Below are 22673 nucleotides of genomic sequence, written 5' to 3'. Positions count from 1 at the left end.
CCATGTGGATTTTGTTGATCCAAACAAAGATAGAGCTAGTGAGGTATTTGCATCATTATTAAAAGGTGGTTATCTGGGGAATATAATGAGGTAAAAAAATGCCACTTTAAATGCATATGGACTAGTAATAGAAACTTATGTTTTAGGAATGAGGAGGGAACGTGGTCAAATGTACACAGAGTTTGTAAGGATCAAACAAAGTAACTTTGATGGGTGGATAAGGACATTGAAATTACAAACATATGACGCTCTTGGGGAAAACAGAAATCCTCAGGTGGTAAGGGAAAAGGAGATCTCAATGAATATAGCAAAAATAACAACAGAAGTTAAAAAGGAAATCGATGAGGGGGAGAGAGGTAAAAAAGCTTAGGTATTTCACTAGAATAACGTAGGCCACATGAAGTTGCAATGTCAGTGGTTAGAAAAAGCACTGGGTAGATGGATGTGGGAAAACAAGATGAGCTGGTGAGTTTTGTTGGAATGGTAAAAGAAAGCCCAATGGAACCTAAACAGCTGCAAAAGAATGTACAACCTGATCAATGTGGATTTCACCAGTTTCCCCATTTCCCAGTCCCAACCGTCTAACTCGGCACTGCTCTCTTGAACTGTACTACCTGTAACACCTCAGTTGCATGATTTTTCCACTGGCTTTTCAACCACAATAGGTATCATTCCCACCTGTTATCATTACCCAGGATAAACTCTTATTTCCAGAACTGAAACATTCTCCTCCTCCTACCACCACTTCCCACCTATCTGCTCCAGCTTCCTCTTAGACCTATCACTTACATCCCCACCTTCATCTACCTATCATATTTCCTGCTACCTTCCAAGCCCCACTGCCTTCCCATTTATTTCTCAGCCCCTCAGTTCTGGAAACAGAGTTTAACCTTTGTAATGATAAGGGTGGACCACAGGTGGGAATAATACCTATTGTGGTTGAAAAGCCAGTGGAAAAATCACACAACTGAGGTGTTACAGGAAGTATATCCTGGGACTTTTCCTGACTGAGAAGATAACAAGATAACAAAACCACAGATGAAAGCAGGAGACAAGCAATAACAATAAGGAAGTTGAAATTCAATTGTCGTAGACCATGTTTGACCAAATGGTTGAGAAAATACAAGAACAGGTAGAGGACAAACTGGATATTTTTAGTTCAGAGAAATCAACTGAATTACAACAGAGGAAAAACGAAAGCAGTTCTATCAAAAAACATACACAGAAGAATCCCAGAATTTTACTATCTTAAAAATAAAATCTTGATGTAGAAATGGAGACCATCATAAAGGTATTTGGCATGCTTGCCTTCATTGCTTAGTCCTTTGAGTATCAGAGTTAGAAAGTCATGTTGAGGTTGTACGGGACATTGGCGAGGCCTCTTCTGGAATACTGCATCCAATTCTGGTTGCCCAGTTACAGGAAGGTTATTATCAAGCTAGAGAGGGTTTAGAAGAGATCTTTCAAGATGTTGCCAGGTACGGAAGGTTTGAGTTATAAAAGATTGGATAGGCAGGGACTTTTTTTCACTGGAGCGTGGGAGGTTGAGAGGTGATCTTTTAGAAGTTTATAAAATAATGAGAGATATAGATAGAGTTAACAGTAGTTGTCATTTCCCTAGGATGGGGGATTTCAAGAGGTGAGCGATTTAAGAAAGATGAGGCAATGTTTAAGAGGGTGGTTCGCACGTGGAATGAACTTCCTGTGAAAGTGGATGTGGGTACAATCACAACATTTTACAGATGTTTGGATAGATGCATGCATTGGGAAGGTTTGGAGGGAAAAGGGCAAGGGGCAGGCAGGTGGAACTAGTTCAGTTAGAGATTGGTTGGTCTGAAGGGTCTGTTTCCATGCTGTATGACTGAGTAATTGGCAGAAATTCATCAAGTTGTATTACTGGTGGCTTATAGAAAGGAATTGTGCGGGCAGCACATGGATCAACAGCAGGAGGTTCTTTGCAAATTAAGGAAAACTCCAGCCAAAATATAGAAGTAATGTTATTGGTCTGGACTGCACACAGATGTGGTTGACTTTTGCCAGTCATGTCAAATGTGTCAGGTAACTGGAAAACCTCAGCCAGTGATAAAATCCTTAATACCCATTTCCACCTCTGAGGAACCTTTTACAAGAGTCTTAATTGATTGCATAGGACCCCTGCTTACAAGTGCGAATCAGAATTTGACTACCATAATGGATGTGTCTCCTAGATTTCCAGAGGTCATTCCATTACACAAGATCATGGCTAAAAGGATTGTAGAAGAGTTATGCAATTTTTTTTTACTTGATACAGAGTATTCACAGAAAGACAATTTGGATCAAATTTTACATCAAAGTTTTTTAAGCAAGTTATGGATATCTTAGAAATAAAACAATTCAAATGCACAGTTACACCCAGAATCACAAACAGCATTAAAACGATGGCATTAAACCTTAAAGTCCATGTTGTGGGCTTACATTCAAGACCATCAAGAGGCCTGGGATAAAGGAATCCTATTTGTATTGTTTGCAATTAGGAATACACCTAATGAATCAACTAAATTCAGCTTATTTGAGTTGATTTTTGGACATGAGGTGAGAGGACCACTCAAATAAATTAAGGGGAAATTGGTGAGTTCAGAGACTATACATTTGGGCTGTGACAAATTTTAGGTCAAGATTAAATAGAGCAGATGAATTGGCTAGATAGCATTTGAAAGTAGCACGTGAAGAAATAGGAAGCAGACAAGAAATCAAAAATTTGTGATTTTTGCTAGTAGACATAAACTTCAGCAAAATCTACTTGATAATTTATTTTGGTTTGTGTATCCCACAATGTAGGATTTGCTGTGGAATAAATGCAGTCATTATGTAATATAAACAGAATGCAGATAACCTGTCAATTTCTCAATTACTTTTTCAATGTTCTAATACATTGTCAAAGGACAAGCTTGTATAACAGGTGTCACAAAAACATGCAACATAGCAGCAGAGAACTTACTCTGAAAAAGTGTCTTATTTGCTTTGGCTTTAGAAAAAAAGTGAATATTTTCAACATGTAAAGGAAATATATTTATTGACAAAGTTCAATTGAACATCAATGTCGGACTTTTCTGCTACAGCTTTATTCTTGCCAGCATAAATAGCTCCTGAAAGAACCAAAAGAAATATCTTGATCTTTACATTTGTTCGACTGCTGTTTCCTTTTCAAAAATTTTCAGGAAAGCTGTTAAGCCCATCTTAGTTGAACGATTCATAAACATGTAATAGTTGCCACTTAGCCATTTCCTTCCTGTTCCAGATTTTCACTTCTGCTCTTCCAACTAGACTTATACTTCACATATTGATCATTGTCGAAAGAACTTCCCAATACTATTCATAAATCTGCCTTGATGAGTTTAAGTGTGGCCCTGCTTTGCTACTCCCACTTCAGTTGTCAGTAAACTGAATTATCCTTTTCCAGACTGGTTACTTGTTTATTTCTTTCACTATAATCACTTTCTTGCTGAATCTTAACCAAACTTAATTTGTTCAGCTCTTCAAAATTCCTGTTTCTCTATGTACATAATTCTTCGCTCTCTTCAGATTCAATGAAGCTTCTATCACAGTCGAGCTGTGGTCTGAATTGACAGAGCCAATATATCAGCATTGCTTCATTATTAATAATGATCAAGCAGCAAGATGGAATCAATATAATACTATTATGTCACCAGAAAATATCAAGGGAAAGCATGAACGAGGATTGGTGCAGTTTTAGATGAGATCAGGGATGTGCTGAGCAAACCACAATTCCAGTAAACAGGAAAAGGACAAAGAAATTGTGTAACTCAAAATGCTGGTTGAAATGGACAAACAACGGAAACAGCAAACATGAACACAGGCGGGTACATTAAATATGCACTAGATTGGAAACAAATTGAAGAACTAACATTTCTTCAGTGTCATGGGTCAACTTCCTCCGAAGCAGCACTGTGGGCCTGAGCACTGATTCAAGAAGGCAGCTCACTGCAGCTATCCCCAAGAGCAATTACTGACCAACCCAACCACCTGGCTGAAACATATAAATGAGCAATTGGAGGAACTGAAATGGAGGCAAAGGTCATTTTTTTAGGAGAGTGAAATTATTTAAACAAACAAGAGTTAATACAAAGGTAGGATATGTCTATTAATGGAACAAATCAAAGAAAACAGAAGCTGATCACAAGAAATGTTGAAGCATTTCTTGTGAAAAAAGATAGTTGAAATTGGAAGAAAGTTGTGGCTGTTTGGCTCATGAACCATGGAAGTCTACTGGAAATTTCAATAAGCTGAGCTCAAATTAAAGCGAAGTGGCAGAAAATGATCTTGAAAATTTCTTGAATTGTGAACAGGCAGTTGATCTCATGAATATAATAATCAAAAAAGGAGCCAAATGCTCATTGTGACAGATTTTGTACCAATTTAATTCCAAATGTTTCTCCAAATTAAATTCAGGATATGTACGAACAAGAGAAGAGCAGAAGCAGAAACATAGCTGGGCAAAGATCAAGCATGCAGAATAAGAAACCTATGTAAGAGGAGTCTTAAATATTCACTTTGGATATTTTGAAACAACTTTTCAGAACTAACTGGTCAAACTAATGAAGGTAACAAACAATATTGAAGTGGTTTGGAGCAAAACTTAGCTCAAGATTACTATATGAACAAACTGCAACCAGCACAGTATTGAATAATTGTCAATACTTGGTACAATTAAGTTTGCCACGACAGTGCCTGTTATCTGTGTGATTCAACATGCTTGCACAAGCAATGGTTAAGTGAAAAAAAATTGAGAAGGTTAGGTGGTCAGCAAATGAAAGCCACTGGTGTTGCTCATAAAAGGGTTTTGGCAACAAGCTCAATGAATGGATATGATTTTTCATAGACAGGCCAATGTGCAGCAATGATTGTGGAATGAAGATCAATGCGTGCAAGATCAGGCAAACACAAGACAAAATGCAAGCTACCAGACTGTGGGCATGCACCTTCATTAACTGCTTAACGATGATTATATATACAAGATGCCACCAGAACTGTAACCCATATTTCTAAATTTCACTCAACATAGCCACCAAATGGGCAACTGCTTTAAAATAAAATGAGCAATAAAATGTAATTAGAAATGCGACTGAAAATTATTTTTATACATAAATACATTTCCAAGAGAATACCACACCCTGGAATGCATTTCATTCAGGCAATGAGTGTAAGGATAGAATTGATTTAACAAGTTGTGGTTCAGAAATTTTTGATGTTGTTCCAGCTTCCTGAGCTGCTTGCAGCCTGCAAATAGACAAACTGTACAGAGACCTTCCATCATTTTAGGTGATCAAGGAGCAGGAAATCCCATAAGGGCAGCACTTCAGCTAAAATATAATTTAACCTTTTAATGCTATTAGCGCTATATTAAAAATGGAAGAGATATACTTCATAATACGTACTCAGCACATTGATTTGTAAAATACAACACTGAGGGTTAAGATACCTAAAAGAACATCTGACCGAGCAAAACAATCAGGTATTTAAGAACCTGCATATTTTTATGATAAGTTTAGAATCTGTACGATATTTAATGCTGATTTGTGAGGCTCTCCGTAGTAGGTAGTATCTCTGCCACTGAGCCAGGGGGTTTCAGCTCAAGTCCCAGTACAGGACTTGCTGTCCAAAGGATGCATTCAATTGTAAATCCCTACAATATATGCCAACAGTAGGCAGTAAGAGTGGAAAAGATTCTTGGTTAGCTACTTATTGGAAAGAAATGGGATTTTGTATCATCACTAACTATAGTCCAATGCTCCAAATGCATGTAATCTGATCATAGAATCCCTACAGTATAGAAACAGGCCCTTTGGCCCAACAATTCCACATCGACCCTCCAAACAGTAACCCACCCAGACCATTCCCCATACCCTATACTTACCCCTGACAAATGCACCTAACCTACACATCCCTGAACATGATGAGCAATTTAACACAGCCAATTCACCTAACCTGCACATCTTTGGACTATGGGAGGAAACCGGAGCACAAACACCATGCAGACATGGGAAGAATGTGCAAACTCCACACAGGCAGTTGCCAGAGGTTGGAATTGAACCCAGGTCCCTGGTGCTGGGAGGCAACAGCACTAATCATTGAGCCACAGTCATGCAGATTCAGTGAGAACCAGCTGATATTGTTGGGTGAATAGTCAGTTTGGGACTGATTGAATCCAATGCTGTTAACACCAATCTGCACTTTGGCTGAGATGGATTCAGGACCTGTCTCCTTTCTTAGCCATGGAGGTGATCATGGTGTTGTGGGTTGGAACAGCCTTCAGGTAGAGAACTGAAGAATGCTACATCTGTTGCTTTTTAAAAAAATTACAAAGCACAAAGAAACAGGAAAACTGCTCAGAGGTGTAATAAATAGAGCTGAAAAATAAATTCTGGTTTGACATTGCATTGAACACCCATTTCAATAAATTCGTATCAAATAGTGAAAAAATGTACATTACCAGTTTGAGTCAATGGAATAATTCAAACATTCAGCTTAGAACATGATTCATCATGTTGAGGCTATTGTCAGGAAAAACTTGCAGATTTTTCTTATTGTAGCAGAGAAAGCCTTTATTTTCGTGAAGTGCATAAGCACAGGCAGAATGGACTAAATTGATCCTTTCAACACTTTATACTTTATGATTTCACCTTCTTCTGTCATAGCCCCAATAGAAAGCAGAAATTAATCAATTATTCAGAAAAGTAAAACTCTGCACTTGTTAACATGACCAACAAGTGAATTCAAAAAGGTTAAACATTGTTGGAGTTTAATTGAAGATGCAGTTTGTAAAACCAAGTTCAGATACACACTGACATGAAGGCTAGTTATGATTAGATTAGATTCGATTCCCTATAGTATGGAAACAGGCCCTTCGGCCCAACAAGTCCACACCAACCCTCCGAACAGAACCCACCCAGACCCATTCCCCTTCCCTACATTTACCCCTGACTGATACACTTAATACTATAGGTAATTTAGCATGGCCAATTCACTTGACCTGCACATCTTTGGAATGTGGGAGGAAGCTGGAGTACCCGGAGGAAACCCACGCAGACACGGGGAGAATGTGAAAACTCCACAGTCGCCTGAGGTGGGAAACGAACCAGAGTCCATGCCACTGAGCCACTGTGCCACCCTCTTCAATCCACAACATTGTCTGCCAACCATTAGACTTTTATAGTATTTTACTTTAATTTTCTGACTACAGTTTGTAGACTATGCTTTAATGAATCTGTGCGCCAAACTCAGACTGCGAAAACCAAATAAGGCATACATCAAGTTTTGAACTTTTATATGTTCTATAATTTCCAACAAGATTCAATGATTCTATGATGAAGTAACTTTGAAATATCTAAAACTAAACTGTGGTCTTACTTGTAGTACAACACCTGATGAGCATCGGATTCTTTTCAATGAAAGATCATCAGTCTAAGAATAGATTGATAATGTAATTGTTAAAAGGGCTGTATGGTCATCAGACTAACAACCTATACTACTGCTAGTAAAAGCAATAGGATGACTTCTCCATTCTAATGAGTTCTCAGTTTCAATGGTGTTATCTAAGGTGGCAATAAATGGAGAAAAATTCATTTAGTATCTGTTAGGTAAAGAAGGATTATTACTGATTAGTGTTGAAGTGTCCCTTGATTTGTCCCAGCTCACCACACCTCTGCACAGGTAGTGCACGTACCAGGGGAGCAAAAGGGAAAACAAGAGTACATTATAGCAACGTTGAAAATGTAAGATCAACCTTAAAATCTTTAATGAGCAGTGAGTTTGGACAGTCAGGGCTTGTTTTCACTAGAGTTTAAAAGAGAGAGGGATTGAAGTTTAAGAGATTTTGAATAGTCTTGACTAGGTTGAACGTGAAGAATGTTACTCTTGCAGCTAAGTCCAAAACAAGTGGACACTTCTAAAACTAGGGTTTCTCTTTTAGGACAGAAGGGAGAGGAAATACTTACATTGAGACACTTTGGAACTCTCTGGCTCAGAAGGTAGTGGACGCAGGGTCATTAACTATGCTTAAAGGGGAGGGAGACAGATTCCCTTGCCTAACAAAGGTTCCAAGGACTGATGGGAATATGGCATTGGAAACACAAACAGATAAGTCACGATTTTGAGAAAGGTGGCACAAGCTCAAAAGGTGGCACTATGCTCTTAATTCGTAAATTTATCCAGTTTACAAAAAAAAGTCACATTATCTGCTGTCATGTCAATTAAAACTAAGTTTAATTCAGTTATCTCAATGAAATGGAAAGGTGAGATGGGCAGCCTATTTACTAATCCCACAATTTGGAGACCAACAACCAATACTCTTTCCGAATTCCAATTTTGAAATTATCCTGCTATCTCAATGGCAAATTCATAATATACAAAAATGAATTTTGCCAGCGTAAACACTGGACGCTGCCAGAAACTAGTTTTCCACACAAATTTCAAAACACATATGTTTCAATTTTCTTGCTGTGAAATCACAAACATGTTTTACTATTTTTAGTTTAAATTTGCATTAGTGTCACTGAACTTGCAATGAAAGTTGGTGATCTAAACTGATGTGGGACATAAGGATTCTGAACTGATTCATTAGAATTGATCTCAATGGTTATTCAATGAAATTAACACTCCAATCTCACAAACAGTGCAGTAATCAGTACAAACACTTCCAAAACTTCAGTTGATGCTAACATGCTTTGAAATACAAATACATAAAAGCTAAATGCTACATATTTAGGATATATTACATTTCATAAAATTATAGACCTGATTTCAAAACCTGCCATGATGACTTTAATTTATTAAGTATATACTGTTTCACCCTCTCAAACTTTGCCATCTATTCTTGGCAACTTATCACCAAAGTGTCTTGAAGTTTAGTCCTCCTCTTTTTAAAACTACAGTGGCTTCACACCACAGGAAGCTCCGCCAAGGTTAAATTAAACTTCTAAACTATCAGCAGATCATTAAATATGCATCGAAACCATTCTGATCTATTCTGACATTCCTAGTTTCAAACTCGCGGTCTAGTTTTTTTTAAATGAGTATAAAGGTTCTTTATAGTCACCAGTGAAAAATTGTGACAGATCCTGTTGTACGAACTCAACCTTGTCATAATAATGATTACAGCAGAGGAAGCAATTTGATTTACTGAATCTGTGCTGACTTTCTATCGAAGTTACTTCAGCTGGCCCCTTTCCCTATAATTTTCCTGTAATCCTGAAAAGTTTCTCTTTGGATAACAAACAAATTTCCTTTCAAAATCCACTATTCAATTTGCTTCCATCGGACCTAGCAAATACATTTCAGGCCTTGAACACTTGTGATGATAGAAAGATTTTCCTCATATCACCTTTGGTTGTTCTGTCAATCATGTTAAATTGTTATCCTTTGGCTCTTGACACTCTGCCAACAAAGCTTTTCTCCATCTACTCTGTACAGATCCACCAATATAAACCTTTATCAAACCTCATCTCCGGGACCACTTCTCAAATGGCAACAGTTCCAGCTTCTCCCATTTATTTGGGAAACTGAAGTTCCTCATTACTGGAATTATTCATTGGAGTTTTTTTGCAGTCTTACACATATTAAAATCTTTTACTAAAATATGCTATTCAGAACTGGACACAATAATCTAGTTGAGTTCAGACTAGTTTTTTTTTATTAGTTTCAAACATAAAGTCCCTGCTTCTATATTTTATACCCTTATTCATAAAGCCAAAGATCCATTACACCTTATTACTTTCTTTCCCAACCTGCCCTGTCCAGTACATATATCCCAGGTGTCTCCACTCCTGCATGTCCTTCAGAATTGTACCTTTTATTTTATATCAATCTCAATGAAGATCTTGTAACAGTCTCTTGAAAACAGCAAAACTATTTTAATATCACTCCTATCTATGTCTTTGCTAGTCTCAACAGTCCTCCATGAAGCTTCCTTGGGCAGGCACAAAAAGGTTCCTATTGGACAAGGGGTTTCACAGTCACCAAGTACCCTCTGCCTTAATCATTAGTTTAATTAAATCAGGAAAATTATTTGGATGGAAAATGGAAATGTGGCTTGTTAGCGATCTTCCAATGATCAAATGTAATCCAAGTGCAACATGTGGACTATAATGTTCATTGCTTAATATGCATTTTGTACTCATCATACTCAGAAATCCAACGCACAACTCTTGTTCCAAAGCAACTATTTGCTATAATGCTTTTTCTAAAATTAATTTCTGTGGTAACACCAATTATAGAGTCAGAGTCAGAGTCATAGATAAGTACAGCACAGAAACAGACCCTTCGGTCCAACTTGTCCATGCCAACCAGGTATCTCAACCCAATCTCGTCCCACCTGTCAGCACCCGGCCCATATCCCTCCAAACCCTTCCTATTCATATATCCATCCAGATGCGTTTTAAATGTTGCAATTGTACTAGCCTCCATCACTTCCTCTGGCAGCTCATTCCATACACGTACCACCCTCTGCATGAAAAGGTTGCCCCTCAGGTCTCTTTTATATCTTTCTCCTCTCACCCTAAACCTATGCCCTTTAGTTCTGGACTCCCCCACCCCAGGGAAAAGACTTTGTCTATTTATCCGATCTATGCTCATGATTTCATAAACCTCTATAAAGGTCACCTCTTAGCCTCCGGCGCTCCAGGGAAAACAGCCCCAGCCCTATTCAACCTCTCCCTATAGCTCAAATCCTCCAACACTTTCAAGTTTCACAACATCCTTCCAATATGAAGGAGACCAGAATTACACGCAATATTCCAAAAAATGGCCTAACCAATGTCCTGTACAGCCGCAACATGACCTTCCAACTCCTGTACTCAATACTCTGACCAATAAAGGAAAGCATGCCAAATGCTCTCGTCACTATCTTATCTATCTGCGACTCTACTGTCAAGGAGCTATGAACCTGCCTCACAGCGCCAGAGACCTGGGTTCAATTCCCACCTCAGGCGACTGACTGTGTGGAGTTTGTGCATTCTCCCCATGTTCTGCATGGGTTTCGTTCGGTTGCTCCGGTTCAGCAACACTCCCTAGGCTCTTACCATTAAGTGTACAAGCCCTGCTAAGATTTGCTTTCCCAAAATGCTGAACCTCGCATTTATCTAAATTAAACTCCATCTGCCACTTCTCAGCCCATTGGCCCATCTGATCAAGATTCCGTTCTAATCCGAGGTAACTTTCTTCACTGACCACCACACCTCCAATTTTGATGTCATCATCTGCAAATTTACTAACTATAAAGATCAAAAAATTTAGAAGATTTCCAGCAACAGTTTTCAAGTAGTAGTACACACAGCTCTCCACCTTTTACTGCTACAAGCATCAATTCTCCCAATCAGATGTATTGTCAAACAGCACAAATGCTGAAGAGAAATAAGGGAATGTTGATAAATGCTGGAACCACAAACAGAAAGAAAGAGGAGTGAATTTTGAGGACAGACAACAAGAAATAGAAAGAGATAAAATGAGACAGAGCAATAAGGAGATTTAAAATTTTTAAAACTCGCAGCCCCCTAAGTCTTTGTAACTTAGCATGCTCAGATAGTGCTAGTAAGTCAAAAACGCCATTTACCAAAGAGCTTGCATTATTCTGGCTGCAAAGCTAGGTGCTGTTTTGAGAGATTACAGGAAAAGAGAAGGTGGTGGGCAGCTGAGAATCCCAGCAAGGCATTATAGTAAAATCACTAACTGAACACCAGGCTGACTCCACAATATTCATAGCAACTTTGATCAGCTACTTGTTTTACTGATAGTTGCTACAGGATTTACAATCTATTGTTATTAGGTGTTTAAAGAATGCACTTTGAACTTTGAATATTATCAGCATGTTTAACAAAAATATACTGTCAGAAATTCTGGTTGCAAACAAATTTTTGTTGTGCTGGATAAACACTGTCTACTGCATTTCTGTAAACATTTAATTTATCTATGTAATCTAGCTTTAACTTTACTGCGCACCTTTGAAGTAGCCATTTACGTATCTTGGTACACATTTTATGACGGTCCATCAGCATCTAAAATGAAAAGCTTTACACATCCGTACATGAATCAGCATGTGAAAATATCTATTTCAGTTAACGTTTTTACATATATTTGGTATTCATAAACTAAGGTGGAGGTTTATGTGGTACGATAGGTAGCATAATTGAAAAGACTATAAATCTCAGACCCCTGGGACCAGAGGTGTTTTCGAATTATCTGGTCTACATAAGCAATCCACATAAAAGGCCTCCAATAACCTATAAAGGGAAAAGACATGGTGACATCTGAAAAGGCTAGGTAATTTATGCACAGTTACACAAACGTTGAGTGACAGCACTTCACGGCATTTAGCCCTTTCACAATCAAATTTCCTTACAATTTTGTTGTACTTAAATTAAAGAAATGGTAAAACATGGTGACTGCTCTGAGCCATACATTGAAGCCAGCATTTGTCCAGCTGTAGTACTAATGACAGCATTCAAATATTTTAAGTGGCACTGTACTAGAACTTATTTATGAGATTGCCACAGGATAAGTTAATAGAAATGAGTGGGCAGCACGGCGGCGCAGTGGTTAGCACTGCTGCCTCACAGCGCCAGAGACCCGGGTTCAATTCCCACCTCAGGCGACTGACTGTGTGGAGTTTGTGCATTCGCCCCGTGTCTGCGTGGGTTTCGTTCGGTTGCTCCGGTTTCCTCCCACAGTCCAAAAATGTGCAGGTTAGGTGAATTGGCCATGCTAAACTGCCCGTAGTGTTAGGGCAGGGGTAAATGTAGGGGAATGGGTCTAGGTGGGTTGTGCTTCGACGGGTCGGTGTAGACTTGTTGGGCCGAAGGGCCTGTTTCCACACTAAGTAATCTAAACAAAACATCAAAGAATTCAGAAAATTGAGTGTTCCGTAATCATTGTCAAGTTGCCCAAGACATCCATATTTAGACATCTGATCACAAGACTGTGTTGACAGAGTGCCTGACCTGTACTTTTAGAATATTCCATTAACGTGAGTAATTAAAATTGGATTAAAGAACAAGTTAGGTTCTATTAGTTAGTCATTTACAAATGCATATTAAATATATTTTATCGGTTACATTGTTTTCAAAGGTTAAGTACAAAATAAACTACAAATTAATTCAGGAAAATTCAAACTTGAACGACCACTATTTTCAGATAAGTCCTTGTTCTTTAATTTGCTACAGATATTTTAGAGCACATGATGAAAATTAGTTCTCCTGATATGTAGAAAGGTTTGTGCTTTTGCCCTTTTATTTAGTGGGTCAGCCAGCAAATTTTAAAATATGAACACAAAAATGAGCAGCTAAATGCAAGTTTTTAAAAACTCCTTTTTCAAAAAAAAAGAAAAATTAGTTTATCCAATTAGACTATTTTCAATATACTCAATATGATATTTAAAAAATTGTTACCAGTAATTGGCATTGTACACTGTGGGCAGTATTATAATTTCACAGGATCCATACAAATAAGTACTTAATATGAAAAATTTCAAAAGCTCCTGTTCTGTGGTACATTTATAATAGAAAAATGATACAATCAACAGCATATGTAGTCACATAACTATCAGGTTATTGTACAATTACCTTTCGTGATGTATCAACTAGCCAACAGATGAAAATGTTCACATGTGGCACAATTTTATTCCTACAATTCTATTTTGTAACTGCTACATTTATGGTCAAAGTACTTTCCATAACTGACACGCCATCAGTATAACCCAATCAACAGAAAGATCACCTTTCACATGTGGTGCGTCGGTTACACTCAAATCCTAACCTTCCAATCATCTTTCTTACGGCACTAATGATGTTACAAGAGCTTTGAGACAAGTATCTATACATAAAGTACTAATATTAAAATTAAGCTATTACATTAAGTACATTAACAAACATTTCTAGAAAATGGCAGTATACCTTAATCGATTAAGCACTTCAGAACTCTGAAATTCAACAGACTGCAGGGTGCTATGATAGCAACCTGTCTTGGGGCCAGAAGGTCCAGGTTCAAATCCCACCATTACTGAAGGCCTGTCATGATGCATCTGAACAGGCGAAAGTGAGGACTGCAGATGCTGGGGATCTGGAGTGTGTGGTGCTGGAAAAGCACAGCAAGTCAGGCAGCACCCAAGGAGCAGGAGAATTGACGTTCTGGGCATAAGGAATCAACGTTTCCTGATGATGGGCTTATGCCTTGCCTCCGATCTCTAGCATCTGCAGTCCTCACTCCAATTTGTACAGCATTTCTAATTCAAAAGGATTTTTTTTACTTGTGTCTCATTGAGATTTCCTGTGATCAGATTTGCCTTAAAGGGCTTTCAAATGGAATATTCACTTAAAAAATTGTGATATTTATCAAAGTACTTTAGGTTACTCTTCTTATCCGATAAGAATTATCAAACTTATAAATGCATTTTACACATGCCCAGAAACCAAAATGGATCTCCTTTTCCAACTCAATGTTATATCAAAATAGCTATTTTTATTGTGCTTAGGGGATATGTTTTTATGTCTTTATTTTACCTCTCAGTTTTTCTTGTACATATGGGGAAAACACAAAGCCCCAGTCATAATTTTTTCAGGACATTTTCTAAATAGTGGGTTTGTGTTACAAATCTGATAATCCAAGCCAAAACATTGTACATACACGTGAAGCTGGCTTGGAGGTAATGTCAAGAAATTACATGGGTAGTTTTGATCATCAATGTATCACATTACCTATGGAATTCAACATTAATATTTACTGCAAATTAGACTACCACAGAGAATACTCAAGTATTTTACAAAGTACTGTACCTTTATTATTTACAAAAAAACATGGTCATAGAATATTTCAAGCAGATTTCAGAAGTTTTAATATATTCACGTGAAAATTGTCCTTAAAAATCAGTGATAGAAATATAGCAGAAGAAACAAAAATCACTTAATTTCCAAACTCTAGAATTAGCAGGAATAAATGAAACTGTTCAAACTGCTTTCAATTACCATTTTATTTTATGCAGCCTAAAATATCACTTCTAGGAAACACAGAACTCTGGGAGAAGGTGAATCACCTAGCTAGCTCACAAAAAGCGATTTTCCACTACAGGCAAATGCCTTAAGCCTTCAGCTGACAGTTTTGCCTATTTTGTTAGGGAATGGACTTCAAATTCTGTCCAATTTCAGAGCTGTTGGGATTATAACTACTCATGTTATACAACAACAATCTGGATGAAGGAACTATGGGTAATGTTGCTAAATTTGCAGAATGCACAAAGATATGTGGAGGAACAGGTAGTGTTGAGGTAGCAGGAAGCCATAGAAGAACTTGGATAGGCTGGAGAGAGGGCAAATAAGTTGGAATAATTAAATATTGGAATACAAAGATTAAATAAAAATATTGGAGTACAATATGAAAAAATGTGAGGTCAGAAGAATGGAGTTTCTAAATGGGGAAAAGCTTCAGAAACCTGAAGCGCGAACAGACTTAGAAGAGCTAATTCAGGACTCTCAAGGTTACATGCAGATTCAGCTGATTAGGAAAACAAATGCAATGCTGGCATTCATTTGAGGCAGCTAAAATACAAGCAGTAATGTACTGCCCAGGCCACGTAAGGCTCTGCTCAGGCTACATTTGGAACATTGTGAATAATGTTGGGTCCCGTATCTAAGGATATGATGGCCTTGGAGGTGTCCAGAAGATGTTTGAGGGATAAAGGGCTTTGTTAAACACAGAGCAGTAGGACTCTGGGTCTGTACTTGATCAAGTTTAGAAGGATGAGGGGCATGGATAGAATGGACATGGAGAAGATGTTTCCACAGTAGAAGGGACTAGGACCTGAATTGAGATGAGGCAACATTTCTTAAGCCAGAGAGTGGTGATTCAGTGGAAGTCAAGTCATTGAGTGTATTGAAGACAGAGACAGATAGGTTCTTGATTAGGAAGGGGATCAAAGGTTACAAAAAGAGGAGAGGATGGGTTTGAGAAACCTATCAACCATGATTGAATGGTTGATCAGATTCGATGGGCCAAATGGCCTAATTCTGCTCTAATACCATATGGTTTTACACAGTCCTGTGTATTATCTTCACATTTAAACCATCATTTAGATTTAGCAGGAACAGACAAAACCATTAAGTCGTCAAACTTCTAAATCTTAGATCTTATGATAAAAGGTTGTGCTTAAAACTCAAAAGTAACTATCCATGTTTACATACAAGGATTGATGTCAGATTTACACTATTTAAACAATACAAACAGACAGGAACAAATGTATAAACGTGCTGTACTTGTTCCCCTCTCCCAAAACATCACTGCATCTAAGCCCCATAATTTGAGAACCATCATATATTTTTAATATAGAATGGTTACATCACAGAAAAAGTGTGTCTGCAAAGCCCCACACTGATTTAAAAACATTATTTTCTAAAATCAACATACTCAAATGTGCTTGGATCAATCAATCCCACCTTCTGGTTGCTAGCCATTTCAACATCCACTTGCACAACATGTCCATCCTGAGCCTCCTCCACCAAACAAGTCCACATGCAAACTGGAGGAAGTACACCTTATCTTCCACCTTGGGAGCTTACAAACATACGGCCTTACCGTAAAATTCACCAGCTTCGAAATCTCCCCACCCTCCACCTCACCTCAGACCCAGCCGCCCCTCTCCACCCAGCCCCCTTAACCTGATACCGTATGTCCATCTTTCTTCCAACCTATTTGCTCCACTCTCCCCACTGGCTAATCTCAGCCACCTCCTACTTACATCCACCTATTGCCCCCTTCTCCCAGCCCCACCCCCTCTCTATTTATTTCAGTCCCCTTCCTCTCTCACAGTCCTGATGAAAGGTTCCAACCTGAAACATTGACTCCCCTTCTCCTCTGATGCGGCTGAACTTGCTGTGCTTTTTTCAGCTCTACTAGTTTTCCACCCAGCAAATCAAATCAAAGTCCTAAACAGACTTGACACTAACATTGTACTTTGCAAAATGAGAAAGCATTCAGGACAATCTGAACTGTACTCATACTATAACTTCTTAATGATGCAAAGAGGACATCTGACCAATATTAGAGGAATAACTGGACATTCATACACCTGATACAAATATATCTCTTGATAAGAACCACTTCCATCATATTCCACTTTAAAGCAAGTAAAAGAAAACACTGGAGACAGCAATATAGTGATCTGACTTTTATTGCACATCCACGGTTTTGAAAGCATAATTTCTATACCAGTCTCAGTTAAGTTTGTTTATTGCATACTGGGTTGATCATTATACAAGTTCAACTAGAACAATAATGCCAATAAATGATACAGTACAAACTTAAGAGTAGCAGGCTGACTTTGAAATATCTCAATTTTATTTGCAATTCTGATCTGAACTGACTGGTAATACGGCTGTATTGAATGACGCATGGCAACCATTTCACAACACTTACTGGTGCAGGTGAGGATTATGGCAGGTTCCGGTGTAGCAGAAGTTATTTAATAGTGGCAATTGCTATTCTAAAAGAACAAGCTACAATAGGGCACAAGAATCCAGCAAGATTGTTATTTTGCGAAATTCAAAGACTTGAAAATTTTCCACAAATAGTGAAATAGTTGTTCGTACAATATGAATATAAAAACACTTCTACCTGCTACACGGTACTCGAGTCGTGTAGCAATATGGTTACAGCATTTTTTTCTGCTCGTCAGTTATTGTACAACAAGTTTAAAGCTTTACTCATGATTCAGTTTCAATATAATATGCTGATTTAAATTTTTAATTGCATAATTACTTCCAAGATTAATCCATTATTTATGCCCAGGAATGCTTTTAAAAATTGATTAAATTTCAATATTCCATTTTACACATATAGGGAGAGCAATTCTACCATATAAACCTGCATTAATTTCCTTTATTATGGGGGAGAGGTGGGGAGGGTGGGAGAAGAGCCAGAGGAGGAGGAGGTTGCAGTGCACAGGTCTCTGGCTGCAGGTCCAGCACAGTGCTCAATGATGACGTGGAGTTGCTGGTGTTGGACCAGGGTGGACAAAGTTAAAAATCACACAACACCAGGTTATAGTCCATCAGGTTTATTTGAAAGCACTAGCTTTCATAGTGCTGCTCCTTCATCAGGTAGCTTGGGCCTGATGAAGGAGCAGTGCTCTAAAAGCTAGTATTTTCAAATAAACCTGCTGGTCTATAACCTGGTGTTGTGAGATTTTTAACTCATTAATGATCACACTGATGAAAAGTGGCTTGCACAGGTAGCTATGGTGGCTTTCTCAATGCAAATCAATGCACATCTTTTAGCAATACTCTGCCAACAAATTGCTCCCATTTAATTTTCTGCCTTTAAGACTTAATTACTACTACTATGTCAATTTTGCCCAGGAACTCAGGAGAAATCAATGTTCTAGGCATGTCCCCTTTTGCAAAATTAAAGCTTCTCATATGGAAAATATTGATTATAGTTTGAACCTTTGAAAGGTTCATGACTTGTGAAAACCTAATCCCTTGCCATGTCATCTAATAAAAAGAACCATCAAACCCATTAAAAGGCTTAAGCTTAGATTCACTTATGGGTCATATATATGAACAAATTAATGGAATTATCAAACGTGAATCAGAAATGTATGGCTCAGAATACATTTTGTTCCTTATTGCTTTGGTATATTACTTAACAGAGTTTTGAGAAGATTTATAGCTCAGGTTAAGGTTCTGGAGCAGGTTTGCCCACTCAGCTGGAAGGTTTTGTCACCATATTAGGTAGCATCAACCGTGAGCCTCTGGTTGAAGCACAGGTGTTATGGCCCACTTTCTTTGGGTTGTTGACATCATTTCCTGTTCTTTTTCTCCAGGGGCTGGGGGGGGGGGGGGTTAAACGAGATCCTAGTCGGTGTGTTTGTTGATAGAGTTCCAATTGGAATGCCATACTTCGAAGAATTCTCATCTGTGACTGTTTAGCTTTTCCTGGGGTGGATGTGTTGTCCCAGTTGAAGTGGTATCCTTCCCTCATCTAAGGATACTAGACAGAGTGGGTCATGTCTTTTTGTGGCGAGTTTATGTTCATGTGTCCTGGTGGCTACTTTTCTGCCTGTTTGTCCAATGTAATGTTTGTTACAGTTCTTGCACGGTATTTTGTAAATGACATTAGTTTTGCTTCTTGTTGACAAGCACGGCATTCCAACCGGAACTCTTAACAACAAACACACTGACTTGGGTCCCATTTACCACCCCCTGAGAAAGAGAACAGGAAATGATGTCACCAACCCAAGGAAACCTAAACACAATAGAAAGCGGGCCATACCACCTGTGCTGCATCCAGAGGCTCACTGATGATGCTACCTAGTATGGTGACGAAAAGTCTGAAAACGAACCTTCCAGCTCAATGAGCAAACCTACATCCAGAATTACTTAATAACATTTCAGGACCACTTATGTTCAACAGTGTATTTAACAAAATACTGGAAGAGAGACTTGGAAAATTCTCTGCAGAGTGAAATAATTTTTGCACAATATGAATATAAAAACACTTCAACCTGCTACACAGCACTCAAGAGTTGCCTCGTGATATGGTTACAACAATGCAACTATAGGACTCTGCAAAACTGTCAACTTGTGAACTGTTTAAAAGGGTCTGTCGCTTATGATAAAGATGTTAATTTTGCATTCACAGTTGATTACAAATCCAAATATACATATCTTTTGTCAGTGAAATAGTATGTTTGAAAATTCCTTGCAAAGTGCACTAAGAAATTAAAACATTTGGCCCATAAATATTTAAATTCCCTGGAAAGAGTGAAACACTTCATACACAATTATAAACAGGTGAGAATGAAGTTAGGAATTTGATCACAAGATTTTAAAAAAATTAACATTTAGAAAATTAAATTTAAATTTTAAAAAATTAACTGCCCCATAAAATGCTGTGTTGGTAACTGTAATATCAAGTGATAAATTGTTCTCAACACCACATTCATCTTGATCAAAATTTAAGTCCACTTCGAGAAATTAAAATCACATTCAGGCTTTTGTGATGCAATGAGCAAACACAAAGTTGTGTCTTGCACTTTTTAAGTATTGCAGCCATTGGAAGACCTTTTACTCCCAGGCATTGAAGGATTTTTGCTTTCCACATACCAGATACATGAAGCACAAACAGCACCTGAGACACGTTTCAGGCTCTTCCGAAAGACGCTGTTTGAGAGGCTGTAAGTAACACAGTTACAGAAGCTGTTGCTAATGGCAAGCCAGGTTGTCAGAAATGATATCTCTGGGCTATTAGAAAAACGACAGCTTTCCAGGAGGAAATAAATGATGTATGGAAGCCAAAGGATGTAAAATACACTGGTGATTCGAAGAAGAACCATAGCATAACGTTTCTCAGAACTAGCTGGATTTTCTGATGTCTCTCCTTGTGTATTAAATCGAGCATGTCTTTCTCGGATTTCCTTAGTGTGGTGTTGACATATTCTGAATATGTTGAAATAAGTAAAACAGACTACAAAAGCAGCAGGAGCATATAGTAAAGCCACAATAAATCCTGCAAAATAAACATTTGTTTCCCAGGAATTAGCGCACCATTCAAAAATGTCTCCATGATAGCCTGGCTTGCCCCAGCCAAAAAAAGCAGGAAGGAATACAATGAAGGAATACAGCCAGATTATTATAATGCAAACACGCAGCCTCCACGGTGTGACCAGCTGACTATAGGATAGTGGCTTGGTAATAGCAATATATCGATCAACACTGATGCAGGCCAGAGAGGTCATCGAGACGCTTTTCAACACGGACACAATATATCCAAACAATTTGCATGTTAAAGATTCATGGGATCCTGTCGGATATCGTAGAAGGGACAAAGAAGGAACCAAGCAACTGATTCCAACAAAAAGATCCGCATATGCCATGGTCTGAATGAAATAACTTGTAGTATGTTGATTCAAAAGAGGTGCAAAATGAAATACCAATATAACAATAAGGTTACCTGAAATTATTAACACCGTGAGAAAAACAATGATGATTACTTCCAAGAGACAAATGTTAGCAGTTTCGTTGTAACTGAATCCCAAGAGACAGAATGGTCGGCTGCTATTGTTTCCCTCCCAGGAAGAGTTCATACTTCTGTTTTGCACACTCCAAACAGATGTCATTACGGGCTTCGTTGCTTTTGCAATGTCTCAGTCTTCCGCCTCACTTATTCTCAGACTCTGCTCTGTATTGTCTGCATTGCAATTTGTCTATAATCCAACGAAGAGTCACTATCCTCAACATGCCATAAGAGGACAAAGCTATTCCCAGCAGTTGCCATGCTTTCGGTTTAAGAAATAAATACAGATGCCGGCATGAATAGGCTGTGCCACAGACTTGAGGACAAAAGAGGGGGACACGACACCGATCTTTATTCTGTTGGAAGTAAATATATACCACATATTTTCTGCTTCATCAATCTCAGTGCTTCTGCACATACAGTTTCATAGTCAAGACGGGCAGAGAAAACAAAAACCTTTTGTGGAAATGAAGCTAATTTTAGCCCTCTCAAAATATCAGCAAGTACTCCCAAAATATTATCTGCTAAAGGCAGAGATTGATTAAAACATAAGTCGTCTCCCAGCTTTCGTTGATGATGTTTTAAATCCAAGAATCCAGATCGAAGCCAGTTACTGCAAAATGATGCTACTCTAGAATCGCAGTCCAATCTGCCGCAGAATTCAAACAGCCCCTCCAGGCATCAATCCTACCTCCCTCACAATTCGCTGCCAAAGGAAATGTTTCCGTAACTACACCAGAGGGTGAATGCAGCAGTACAGAATCTTTGCTCTTGCATTCAAGACTGCAGTAGCCTCTTGAGGAGCTCTATCCATCACCTCCTGTGTATGAGAATGTAATACATTACAACCCTACCAATCTATCATCTGACAGCAGCAGTTGCCAAATATACTCAGACCCTTTTGGGAGACTGCGAGCTGAGGAACTGCTACATAACAGATCACTGAAATTCCAACACATAACTATATTCAAGTATTTCACCTCAGCATACTTAAATGCCTCTTCAGAATTAACTATACACATGACTCAAATTTAAATGCTTCACGCAGGATTATCATTGATCACTTATTATTCCCACAAAAACTCTGAATAAGGCGAATTAACAAATCGACAAAATTTAGCACCCGCTTGAAAATTAATACAACTACTGAACCAAATGGGTTAACTGAAACAGGAGGATGTGCGCCCACGGTTTTCATTCATTTGCACTGTTACGGCGCAGATAACACACTGGCCAGCTGGTTTGTGATGCAGAGTGATATCACGGCATGGATTCAACTCCTGTATCAGCTGAGGTTACCATGAAGGTACCACATGCTCAACTTCACTTCATGCATGGTGACCCTCATGCTCAACCTTCACCAGGTGCCTTTCTGTAAGGGGGAAATGCCCTACGGTCCTCTGTAACTACTGACAGCTTTACTTTTACTGTGACTATCGCTCCTTAAAATGATCAAGTTGGTTTGTTAATGTTAAGTATTTTAATTCATGCCTTATTCTATATCTTGGTAAAGAAGCAATTAAATTATATTACAAAATTAAGAAGGGCTGATGAATCTCAGAAAAACAAAATTAAAAAATTGTATTTTCCAACTTACAAAAAGGGTTGAAGGGAATGGAGAT

At 38.3% G+C, this 22673-nt stretch overlaps 2 protein-coding genes across 3 annotated transcripts in view; both read right to left on the bottom strand.

Annotated features, from left to right (window-relative positions):
• LOC122564824 (rab GTPase-activating protein 1) overlaps positions 1–22673 on the bottom strand; it is a 194546-nt gene that overhangs the window by 49895 nt on the left and 121978 nt on the right. The window lies entirely within an intron of this gene.
• Positions 19365–22648, bottom strand: LOC122564825 (probable G-protein coupled receptor 21). Its single transcript, XM_043720128.1, has one exon. It carries the CDS (start codon positions 21152–21154, stop codon positions 20075–20077), a length of 1080 nt encoding a protein of 359 aa, XP_043576063.1. The 5' UTR covers positions 21155–22648; the 3' UTR covers positions 19365–20074.

This window comes from Chiloscyllium plagiosum, chromosome 30 (assembly GCF_004010195.1).
Source record: "Chiloscyllium plagiosum isolate BGI_BamShark_2017 chromosome 30, ASM401019v2, whole genome shotgun sequence".
Taxonomy (NCBI): Eukaryota; Metazoa; Chordata; class Chondrichthyes; order Orectolobiformes; family Hemiscylliidae; genus Chiloscyllium; species Chiloscyllium plagiosum.
The sequence above is the reverse complement of the archived record's forward strand: the minus strand, read 5'-3'. Positions and strand labels throughout refer to the sequence as shown.